General features: G+C 40.1%; 1 protein-coding gene across 1 annotated transcript; it reads left to right on the plus strand.

The window, feature by feature from the left end:
* The first annotated feature begins 2,388 nt into the window (after window positions 1-2,388).
* LOC142150217 (hemagglutinin/amebocyte aggregation factor-like) lies at window positions 2,389-12,617 on the plus strand. Its single transcript, XM_075205423.1, has 5 exons — window positions 2,389-2,489; window positions 4,688-4,763; window positions 7,280-7,468; window positions 10,430-10,582; window positions 12,485-12,617. The coding sequence occupies exons 1-5, from the start codon at window positions 2,441-2,443 to the stop codon at window positions 12,522-12,524; spliced, it is 507 nt and encodes a 168-aa protein (XP_075061524.1). The 5' UTR covers window positions 2,389-2,440; the 3' UTR covers window positions 12,525-12,617.
* Window positions 12,618-13,079: the final 462 nt, after the last annotated feature.

Consider the following 13,079-nt stretch of genomic DNA (forward strand, 5'->3'; position numbering starts at 1 on the left):
GATGATTCCAGCCCCGTCGCTGCCATAATAAAAAAAGAAATTGCAGGGGGAAAAAAATTAATCTCGGCGACGCTGCGCCCCCCAGGCTCCAGTGCCCCAGGCTCCAGCCTGATCAGCCTACTCATTACAAAGGCTAAAACACTAAGCTGGGATGTTTAAAACACAAGGAGCCATTTACAACCCTGGAAAGTACCACTGAAATGATTTGCAGGAGTTGACAGGATGTGTTGGAAGTGCCCAAAGATTGAGCAAGGAACAGATGATTAATTGTCCAACCTGTGACAGGGACTCCATGAAGAATGCAACACTTAAGGGTGAAGCAGAGGGGAAGGGAAGGAGAAGAACAGGAGGGAAGGCAGCCAGGTCACACAAGAGGAGGAGCAGATAAGCCCCTGCCCTCACCTTGTTGTGTTCTTAGCTTAGGCTTCCTGCTTTATGCTGATAAAGAGGGAGTTGAACTGTTCAGGAAATAGTCTTATCTGCACTATAAGCAGCATTTAATACAGTGACTGGTCTGTGGGAGGGACCAGTCACCAGGAAACCCCAAAATGCCAGAGGTGGTCTCCTCTAACATGGGCTGGTCAGACCAGGGCTACAGGCTCCTCTCATACCATGCCAGCAAAACAGGTGCAGGACAGGCTCCTAAGTCAAAGGGCCTAGCAGGAGCCCCCCTGACTCATGGGCCCAGGTGCAAATAGAAGAAACTCGCATTCTAAATAATAATTTAATACCATTAAGATGACTCTTTAACCCCTTAATTATCGTTCTAATAAAATAGTCTCCATTTTTTAGAATTAAATAGGATTTTCTTTGGGGTTATAAAACCTAAATTAGATAATATTAATAGATATTCACTTTTCCATGATTATTTTCAAGAAATTGGTGTGCATGAAATATGTCATTAAATGTGTTCCTCTATTTGTCCAAATAGTTTTGATGTCTATTATGTGTAATTGTCTCTTGTTTAGGGAAAGTTATAGGGGATAACATTTTGTACAATTTTTATTTCTGTTTGTTATTTTAATTATTTATTGAAGTGTGTCTGTATAGACATTGGGGATATTACAAATATATTTTCACATTTAAAGCAACTGCTTGTTTGCTATAACTGGAGATTAAACAGCAGCTGGAGTTAGAGCAGACACATAAGTAGCTTTTTATATTTCATTACACTGAGAGCTAATACGGTCTTCTTAGACCCGGGAGTAGGTGTGGATGAAGCTCCCAAAATTCTGTTGCCACAAAGTAGTTATATTTTAACTAAAAAAATTGCAAATCACTGATCATTTCATGTGACGACATGGGAAAAACCCCTTTCAGTATAAGCAGACCTCTCGTATTTATATTTCATTCTGCGGTGGATGGTTAAGGGTTTATTGTTTTGCCAAGCTCGATCTGGCTGGAATATTTTTGGGTAATTGTGACTTAAGATAAACCATTTTTTTTTTCAAGCACATGTGGAATATTTTTATGATATTTTGCAGACAAATTACATTCCAACATGTTTGTTTTTATTTATCAGACTCCTTGTGATGCAGATATACCCTAAGATGTTACCAGGAGGAATTAAAGAATGCTTATATTGTGACATTCCCCATTAAATTTGATAAAACAAACTCCTTCATATCTATTGTAAGCTTGTTGACACCTCTAATATTAGTAGAGCATCCAGATGTGTAAAATGAATTAGTAGAATCTCCACATAATCTCTGATGGTTTGTGAAGCCAGAATATTGCCAAAAGCCTTCTATAAAATTCAGTCCTGAGTGATCACTGAATCCGCACTGTGAGGATAATGATGGATGTATGGTGCCACATATCGTCACTAACTCACGTACCCACCATCATCCGGTTTGAAATGAGCAGCCTTTCGCACAGGTCCATTCAAACTGTTGACATCGCCAATAGGACACCTGGCCCCCAGGTGATCAGGACTCTTCAGCCAACGTAATTATTAGATACACTCCATTAGAAAATGTATCCAACCAATGGTTAGAGCAGGGGTAGGCAACCTGCGGCTCCCCAGGTGTTGTGAAACTACAAATCCCAGCATGCCTTGCCACCTATCTGCTGGTTATCTACTGGCAAAGCATGCTGGGACTTGTAGTTTCACAACACCTGGAGAGCCGCAGGTTGCCTACCCCTGGGTTAGAGGATAGATGCTATATTTAAAGAATACATTGGGGGGGGGGGGGGGCTGTTTTGCCTGTATAAACCACTCTGTTACCACATAACAAAATAGTAAGTTTAATCACTGTGTAATTTGTAACCTTGACTCTCTGTCAAATGCTGTTTTTAGGAGTGATATCAGGAGCCCAGCTGGTCAATGTGTATGTAGACTCCATCAGCATCATATATAAACCGCCTGGAACACAGATTTACATATAACACAATAACACCAAGACTTCATCTGGGTCCAGACTGCTTTGGTTCTGTAGTCATGCAGGTGATAGTGCTTCTCCTAATGAGTATCGCTCCGGCATCTGCAGGTAACGTTATATTCTACAAAAATATAGGAGATATTGTACCCTTTACTGAAAAACATATAAAGGCATTGTAAATCGAGGCCGTAGGCTGAGTGCTTTTATACATTTAGGGGTATTGAAAACAAAAGCCATGCTGCATTATTCCATGTAATACATGTTTTCCTTATGAGCATTGCAATGACATCCAAAATCACTGTGTACATGTTATACATGAGCATCACATGTGTGATAGAGATATGAGATAGATAGGTAGATATGACATAGATAGATATGAGATATGGTGACATAGATATATAGGAGATGCACTATATGGAGAAAAGTATTCAAACACTTGACCATTACACCAACAGTGACTGTAATGACCTTGTATTCAAATACATATACTTTAATATGGAGTTGGTTCCCCCTTTGCAGTGATAACAGCTTCCACTCTTCTTGGAAGGCTTTACACAAGAATTTGTGCCCATTCATTCTGTTGAGCATTTGAGGTCAGGCACTGATGTTGGATGAGAAGCCCTGGCTCGCAATCTCCATTCCAGTTCATCCCAAAGGTGTTCGATGGGGTTGAGGTCAGGGCTCTGTGAGGGCCAGTCAAGTTCTTCCACACCAAACTCATCAAACCATGTCTTTGTAGTCCTTGCTTTGTGCACTGGGGCACAGTCTTGTTGGAATAGAAAAGGGCCTTCTCCAAACTGTTTCCACAAGGTTGGAAGCATAGAATTGTCCAAAATTACTTGGTATGCTGAAGCATTAAGATTGTCCTTCACTGGAGATAAGGGGTATGCCCAAACCTGGAAAAACAGCGCCATACCATTATCCCTACTCCACCACTGTCTGCTATATTTTGAGACACTCATTTTGGTTTATTTTCTCTGGTTAAATCTGTCCTATCTTTTGGTGATAAGGATATTTCTGGATGTGCTTCTATACCTTTTATAATCTGGTACTCACATATATGAATATACTGTTAAGCAAGCATATTGCAAAAATACTGCCCTATTGTGCGCTTTGTCCTTCTATTCCTGTTTCAGATTAATCCCAATTTCACCTTCTGGTATTCTTTGGAGGACTGACAGCCGCCTGTACATTCCAAGTGTGCATAAAGACTATATGAACTTATTTTGTGTTACTAATAACCAGTCACGTACCATTTTTGTACCTTATTTGTCCTCCCTCTCTCTCTCTCAGTTTGCCTTTACAAGCCAGCGCCGCTTTAAATTTTAGCTGTAAACTCGACAATTTCCGGCAGGATGAAAAAAACCAGACCATAATACATTTAACCCCAGGAGTAGAATGTTGTAGTCATTGGTTACTCCAAGTCAAAATATTGTATGATATGTAAGGTGCTACCAAAATACACCTACAATACTGCATAAACAAGGAAAAGACAAAAAGAGTGTATATAATATTGGTGCACGGAACCAATGAAGTTTCATAGTATGTCAATTATAGTTCATTGACATACATAAAACTTGAAAAACCAATGAAGAGAACCCAGCTCTAATCGGAGTGCATTAAGATAATGCTGATATAGATATGTTTTATATTTTGGTGCATAACTTTTATTAGTAATAATTAAAAATTGAATTATTAAAAGACAGCGAAATATGAGTGAAATGTGTACCACAAATTGTTTAAAACTTGCTATGTGTGGCTCTTATTCTATTTTATAATATCCATTCTAGAGAAATAATGACCAGCTGACAGGGTAAGTATATGAACACAACCTCATGTACTATCCACATAAGTTGCAATCACAGCCGGCTTTATATTCTCAATATTGCGGTTCATTAATAGGTCCACTGTGAACTACTGAGGTTGTGTCTTAGAACCATTAAATTACCCATTATATATGTGGTGATCTCTCAATAACACAGGTTATTCAAATAAATATTCTGCGACAAGCGCAAGCTATTTCGTTATTCACTGATGACAGAAAAAAGAACCCTTAACAGGTATATTCTCCTCACAGAGACAAAGGGGGCAGCCGATACGATGGGCAAAGTGAGGGGAGTTAATTCCTATTTGGAATCTCACTCTCTTGGTCACTAACATTCTCCATAAGAATCTATATTACAGTAGGACTTCCACTACTATCCTCCACACTTCTGTAGCGCTCACTAATCATAAAAACATAGAGGCTTGTGTGTATTCTCTGTCACATCATGTTAATAATATATATTTATATTTTCTTTTCTTAGCACTATGGACCAGTAAATTTCATCAACCTTTCAACTACACGTGCCAAAACGTCCAGAGCATTCACTTAATTATCAGGTAATAAATAATATATTCCAGATATCAAACTGTATCCTCATCTACAGCCAATGGAGGCAGCCATTCTATGGGGTGAACCAAGATCTGTCAGATTGCAGCCAATCACTGCACTAAGAACTAGTGACATCACTAAGGTAGGAAACAAAGTGATTGGTTCAGCCTGCACAATGGCTGCCTCCACTGTGAGTAGGCGCAAGGTCTACATTACATGACATTTCCTTATTATCCAGTCTTGAGGTTGGTATTTTGACATAACCATTTCCTGCTCACTGTTTTATGAGGTTAATATACATTTTTCCTCTTACTGCAACATATGGAATTCACACCTCGTTATTCTCTCACTCTGCAGATTCAAATACAACTATCTACATCTTATGTACATACTGCGTCCTCACATCCTGATTATAGTTATTGTTTTCTGTCTGTTTGCAACATAGCACCTTATTTTAGCCCTCAGATGTCCTATCGCTATCTATAGAGAGCATTTGGCTGATGGTGAGTTCTGTCTACTTACAGCTGTGGAAACACCGCCACCTACTGGCTGTAAAGAAATATTTTACAAATTTGGTTCTTACCTATTGTTATGGAAAAGACATGACCAGGCTCGTTATTTCCCAGCAGTCAATTGGAGTAAAGGATAGTGGTCAGCTATTGTTCTTAAACAGGGCCAGGTGTGATGTTTTATTTTGGACCAGTCACTTCTTGTGAGGACACTGAGCACAGGAAGCTGGGAGCAGCTGGAGACTCTCTGACATCACAAATGACTAGAAGGGGATAAGACAGGGAGTGACTATCACCCACCATCTCCAAGGGGTCAATGACAAGATCAAGATCCCATTGTTCTCCCCTAGGACTGAGTCAGACATTGTGGCATGAGAACAGCGGGGGAATGGGGGGGGGGACACATTTGGCGGAGTGGTAACTAGAAATTTTAGTGCGCTGGACGAGAGAAACGATATGCGTCCCTCAATCTTGATGGGAGTAGATGCGCACTGGCTGAAGAGATGTACCCATCCTACTGTGATGTGCATGTCTAGCCTTTACGGGCACTAGACCATTCTATAACACTATGCAGCTCTGTCCTAACTGTTCTTGCAGTTTTGACAATTTGGTGCTGCTGCTGATGTCTTAGTTCAGTTGCTGCTTGCCTGGATCCAATTAGGGCCCTGTTTGAAAAATAGATCATTATTATCACCTCAAGGAAAGCACTAGAAACTAGTGAATACTCTAGGATCCCTCCCTCAACCAGCCTGACATTAAATCAATAAAACCCATAGATAATATTAAGGCCTCCTTCCCAAGATTAAATTAACATTATTTACATTTAATAAATAGGAATTCTCCCCCTACCAGCCCCATTATTAAATTAATAGCCTTCACATGCCATAAATAGGCTTGTTTCTCCCCAACTTAGCCCCACATCCAATTAAAAGCATACAAACATCCCCAGTATTAAATTAATAGTTCCATCACCACATCATAAATAGGCACAACAATAACCCCTATCCCCACCAATAAATTAATCGCCTCCACCAATTAATGAATAGCCACTACCTCCAGAGGGCAGGGAGAGAAGGGGGGCGGGGGGAGACACTGGCTAAGGGTTGGCAGAAGGAGAGACTCTTACTTTGAAGGGGGAATGGAGATAAAACCTACAGGTTGAGAGCAGTACTTACCTGCACAGATGGAGGACAGGAGAAACACTTCATTGCCCATCTGTTGCCTGGAAAACATTGTGGGCAGTCTGGAGAAGCTAGTGGAGTGACCTAAGGAGATCCACGTGATTATTGTGAAAGCTGGAGGAGGAGTGTCCTGTTACACTGCACATGCGCTCCTTAGTTCAACTGCCGTCTAATATGGCCACACTAGTAGCCTATCGTTGTGGCAGGTGAAGAGCCTCTATATATCAGAGACGTAATGAGGGTGGTGAGGCTGGCGTCCGCCGGTCATACTAGCACTGTTGCATCAGGAGACTGTGCTTGGTGTAAAAGCGTGCGACCGTGGCGCCCGCCTTGGCCTTGCGCCCTGGGCGGCTGCACCAGCCGCACCACCCTCGTTACGGCCCTGACATTTGGTCCTGCGACATGACTACGATCTTGTACGGCCCCACAATGAACTCCACCAACCAGGGGGTACCTTTATTTTCTAAGACTTGAGAATAACCCTGCAGGGAGGGATCACCTTATAAAGGCCCCAGGAGAGGTTTCTGGGTGTGTGTCATTTTGCTTCTGAAAGTCATTGATGTTTGAGTCTCCGATGCTGTCTATGCGCTAAGGATTACACCTGGGGGTTTCGTGATTGCAGACCTGCTGGCTCTGCTGAACTATAGCTCCATAAAATTCCCATGGTCTGTTGGGCATTAATCACGAACAGTGTGGCAAAGTTCTAGGAAGTCTTCACACCTGTCAGCATTCTGTGAACCCTGTAACAGCCATTTAAATTATGTATTGGTGTATAGACAGTGCAAAAGGGATATGCCAAAAAATGTATTGATCTAACTCTTTACCTTTCTCCAGCACCTTTGACCAAAAGTTTAAGGATCGCGTCTGGACCTTTGGCTGCCAAACCACCTTTAGCAGACCAATGACTTGTTACTGGACAAACTACCTCAGTGACTTAAACAAACCGTTTACCTTTATCTGTCCATTTGGATCTGTTGTAAACGGCATCACGAGCTATTATGACCCTAACGCAAGGGACAGAAGGTAATCAGTCTAGTAATAATACATTCAGAAAGCTAATGAACAATAATTAAGCAATTAAGTGACATGTCTGCTTTCAAACAAGTGTCTTCCATTCAATCTGTTAGGCCCTAACATAGATATTTGCAATCATGATATTTCTGAGCTCAAGTTTGGAAGATCCGTAACTGAAATATTATTATATAGTTTACCTGCTCTGGATAACCGTTACTGCTCTGCAGCCTTAGGATTGGCCCTTTCCCATCTACTTCCATACCTGCCTGGTCTCCCTAAATGTAAGTGAGACTCCCGAATTTTGTGTAGTTCTCCCAGACTGCCAGGAGAGCAGAGTTTTCTCCTAGAGAAGTGGGCAGGACTGGGGCCTCAATGACATAAAACACTGAAAATCAGATCAATAACGAGATTGCTGCATATCACAGAGGAGGCGGCCAAAATGAAGCAAATTGCCACACCATGCCCCCTTCCTCCTTTACTTGCCACTTGACCTTCCCTCTGGGATATCTTGGATTTTAAAGGTGGCAAGTATGCCTACTTCAAACCACCCATTCTGTGTTACCTTTTTTGCAACTATTAGCTTTGTGCAGGATTTAACCACAAACTTGTCCATCGAGGCGGCTTGTTGATGATGTCACAGTGGAGAGAAAGATCTTCATCATTTATTTATATAGCGCCAGCATATTCTGTAGCGCTTTACAATTGGAAACAAACAGTAAAAAAAACAATACTGGGGATGACAGACACACAGCAATGTTGGTCAGAGGGTTGTAGTCTTATGCGAATTGCATAAAGGGTGGTAATAGGTTAAGAGGGTGGTTGAGGAATATTATAAGCTTGCCTGAAGAGGTGGGATTTCAGAGAACGCTTGAATGTTTGAATACTGTTAGGGCTGCGGCTATCTGATACATTTTTAGAACCGGACTAGTAGAGGTCTGGGCAGATAGCAAATCCGGAGGACAGGCAAAAGGTCAAAGGGCACAGGCAAACAGGCAGGGTCCAGAAAGCAAGCCGAGGTCACAACAGAGAATCAGGTCACAGATGGCAAGTATCCTAGGAACAGAAAGCTGGTCAGCAAAATGTGCAGCACACAGAATGCTATAACCAGCAGGAAGGCGAATCGGAAATGAGGAGGCACAGGTCTTAATAATCAACCTCAGAAGACTGTTTAGTAAATTAATTATCTTGCGCATGTGCCCAGCTGCTTGACATGCCGGAACGCGGCATTATCTGCAAAGAGAGTCCTGCCCATTGCCTTGGTAATGGCCAGGATGGAAGGGGAAGTGATGTCCCGATTGTCATGGTGACGTCCGGGGCACAGGTGAGTGGAAGCAGTGAGTCAAGGTGGCGCGGGGCACCACTACGGCTCTTTACAAATAGAAGAGGAGTCTTATTGTGTGAGGGTAAGCGTTGGCCGGCTTCTTGTTCGAAGTGGGTGTAGGAGGAGACGCTCCTTAAGCGAAGTAAAGTGAAGAGAGATGGCGTGTGTTCCACTGCGGAACACACACATCACTACCTGTCGGCGAATCCTGTCATGATACTGGAAGAGGGTGGTAATCAAACACGTTTTGTCACTCTTGTGACTTCCTCAATGGGAATGCAGGAGTCCTGAGTGTCAGTTTATATAGCCCACAGATCAATTTGCAGCAAATAATTGGGTAGTCTGCAGGTAATATCGTGATTGACTAATAATAAATGATTCCATTATGAAATGTGTATATCAATAAAAAATATGAACCAAAGCAGATCATAAGTATAATCGATAAAGAAGATTAACAGGTGTGATAAAATATCCAAATGTATATTAACACACAGATTTTTAGCATCTGACAAACAATTAATATATATATAGAAATGCTTTCAGAAACCAGCGCCCTTCCTACTAAAAATTAAATGATCCCCAAAAAAATATATAAATTCAAAATGATAATCATAAAATAAATCTCTGTACAAGGCTTAGATGTTACTGTACACAAGGAGCCAAAGGTTGTCGCCTCCTACATCTTGAGATGATATTATGTGCCCCTTACACTAAGCTTTATTAAGTATGGACATGTATGAGGTCTATATTGATTATTTCTATCTAATCTACGTAGTGAATGAATTAGTTCTCTGGAGGTGCACTTGGATATAATCCAGTGATACGGTCTCTCCCTGTCAACCTAACGTTTTAAGAGAGTGACCTTTATGTATAGAATATGGTTGATCAGTATCATTATCCCTAAGGAAGGAGGTAGGGGATCTAGAAAAGGGAGGGAGGGGAAGAGAATGGCATGAGCAATGGTAGGAACAGGAGGATAAAGGACAAAGCCCGTACAGTGATAACATCCCTGCTGGTATTGCCGGGTGGTTTACAGCACTAGATATTCCCAAAGCCCAATCCCATCAGAATTTGGAAGCGAAGCCAGGTTGGACTAGGTAAGTACCAAAGTCAGGAGGCTTTGGGAATACCTAGTTCTGTAAACCACCAGGTCAGATACTATTTAAAGCTGCAATGACCATTTAAATTGCATAATCACCTTTCATAGTTGAGATAGTTATAGACTGCAGATATTTGCTACTGATATCTATAGATGTCAATCAAGGGGTAAATGTATCAAGCTGTGAGTTTCCGGCGAGTTTGAAAAGTGGAGATGTTGCCTATAGCGACCAATCAGATTCTACATATTTATTTAGTACATTCTACAAAATGACAGCTAGAATCTGATTGTTTGCTATAGGCAACATGTCCACTTTTCAAACTTGCCAGAAAGTCACAGCTTAATAAATACACCCCAAACTGTCTTCAAATACCGCTAAAGTAACAGTGCCATCTACACAATTAACTAGGCACTGCAGCCCATACCTAAACATAAGCCTTACATTTTAAAATAATAATTTTGAGAAATTGCACAAATAATGAAGATTAATTATAACAATTTGCTGCTAGTGCTATTTTAAAACATGAATTCACAATATGCTATTTTCTAGGTGGCAGATTCATTGCTGTAAAGGAGAGGTGGTGGTTACACGCAACTGCGAGTGGACCGGCTACGTCCATGCATTTGAGAAGTCCTTAAGATGGGAACCACCTACTAATTATTACCTGACTGGGGCTCATAGTTACTATGGAAATGGCGTATCGTATGTATTCTATAGCAGTGACCATTTCTCTCAGAGAGAGAGCATTTTGCATCATTTGTTACAATATATGTAAATATTTCCTTACATTAGATATTGATACTCTGCTTAGAAATTGTCTTTAAGACTGGTGTTGGCGCTGCTGTTTCTTTCAATTTTGTGGCATACAGCTGCTTTCTTGTAAAACTACAGCTGTTGCAATATCACTTATCACCAGAAGGAGGCAATGCAGAACCAAATTCTATACCTTGGCAGACACCTGTGAGCATTTTTCAAACATTAAAGAATTATTTCTTTTTCCCATTTATGGCTGATATTCTCTAAATTAGAGACTAATTTATTTTCAATTTGTTCTAAATTTTCTTTGTTTTTTGATTGAATACAGCCTGATTTATTAAGCAAAGTAAAGCAAAAAAAAAAGAGTAACTTTGCACCTTGGCAAAGCCATGTCACATCGGAGGGGGAGGCAAATTTAAAATGAGATGGCAGATTTATAGTTGGGGTAGGGCCTGTCCTAGATCATCTTTTTTTTTTTCTTCAAATATTTTGCAAAATTATACAAATTAATTTAGGCAAAATTAGTAAAAATAAAATGCACTTTCATATGATTCATCATTCTTTTCAAATAATTAGTGAGCACAGAATCAAATCATATAAATGTGTTCCCATATTTTTCCCATTTATTTTGATACCTAATTTATACAGTTTACTTTAGTTTATGAAGGCTCTAGAAGATAAGAGCGGGGTTATATTTAAATAAAATAGTTTTATTGTTTACATTTTTAAAACACTTTTTTTAAACTTGTTTATTTTTTAATTACCTTATATTGACCTGTACAGGGCTGTAAACTAATCTGAGTCTTCTTATATCCAGAAGATCTTACCAGGAAATCTAGATATGGAAGTTCAGTATTTGCTGAACATTATCACTGACAACCTGGCTACAATCTCCATTTCTAGCTGCACAGTGAATACAGCTCAGTCCAGCACACTGTAAAAGCGAAGCATATAACAATATAAATTACACTACTTTATAATAAAGAAATTTGAGGCAATGAGGAAAAATACTATGTAGATGTAGAATACTAGCGGATGGTACGCTGTCAATGCCCAGAGGTATTACTGTCACTGAGTTTAAATTTTCAATGATGTTTAAATCAATTGAAAATGGACACAAAAGGAGATTATAAAAAGATGTTTAAACCGACGCTGAGTTAGAAAAATTAGATTTTCCAGCCTGTGACAAACCGAAATATGACAGCGAGAACATAAAGTGTGCAAAATCTAGGAAAACACAATAAATGCAAAATACAATACGATAATACAATGTATGTAGCAACTGTTTGCTTACATGAAGGGGACTGGCGAGAGGTCACATGTCCTTTTTTTGACTTATAAATAATTTTTTATTTATAATTGATCTACCTATACCCAAAATCTCTGACCCATCCAAACTCTGAAGGGTTAGGCGGGTGGTAAATCCTAACCACAATGCTGCCTGACTCCCTCCCCACTCCTTTAGAACAGGCTATACTACTCATGCCCTTCAAGGTGGGAATGGGATGGGCTTCCCTGTCTGCTACTGGCCCGCAGGCCGCCCTGCGACCATTCCACTTACTCAGCTCTGGCGTCATTGCAGAAACTTTCGCTGCCATTTAGTCTTACTCTGCACCATTGATTACACTAATACCTGACATTAATGTGAGTCAACTAATAGCAATTAAAACCTCTTGCATCCACTTTTTCTTCCCCTGGACAGATGAAAAACTGGAATCCAGATTTAACCTTGTTTCACACCTCCCTATATGTTGTGTGACCATATAAATGCCTATTGGACTAATGAAAGTTGGATAATCTCTGTCTGTTCTATTGTTTAACATTATGAAACTGTGTCTTGTGTTCTAGGGACAGACGCTGGAGTTTTTACATATGTCAGAAGAAATAACGCAAGAGAAGTTCTCACCCAGAGGCAGAATCCATTACATCATCTAGAAATGTGTTCATGGATGTAACAATGTATCTGGCCTCTAATACCACATTCTTCTTATAATACAATAAAGTATTGTTTTGTGGCTTATTTAATCTATTATTTTATTAAATATATTCGTAACCGGTGCTGTTGTAGGGTCTACTCCAATTGATATAATATAATATGGCATGTGTATAACGTGTTTGCAGTAAAATACATTTTACATTAGTCTTCTTAGCATCTACATAACTATGGCTGTGGAAAGCATGGTTTGTCATGATACATTCTATCTAGTATAATTCTGAACTCATTCTCTTATCAATTCATATTGTGGTCAGGAGTAGATTGAGAATGTAAAAGGTCCATCAAAAAAAAAATCTACTAATGGCCTCATATGTGGCCCAGAAGCAAATTACTCATTGCTCTGCTCTCCAGAATTTTCACCTCTTGGAAAGCCAAACTTTGGCTGCTCCCTTCTCCATTATGTGGCATAATATCATCATCTATTTATATAGCGCCACTTATTTCACA

Source organism: Mixophyes fleayi, chromosome 4 (genome assembly GCF_038048845.1).
Source record: "Mixophyes fleayi isolate aMixFle1 chromosome 4, aMixFle1.hap1, whole genome shotgun sequence".
In the NCBI taxonomy this organism is placed as follows: Eukaryota; Metazoa; Chordata; class Amphibia; order Anura; family Limnodynastidae; genus Mixophyes; species Mixophyes fleayi.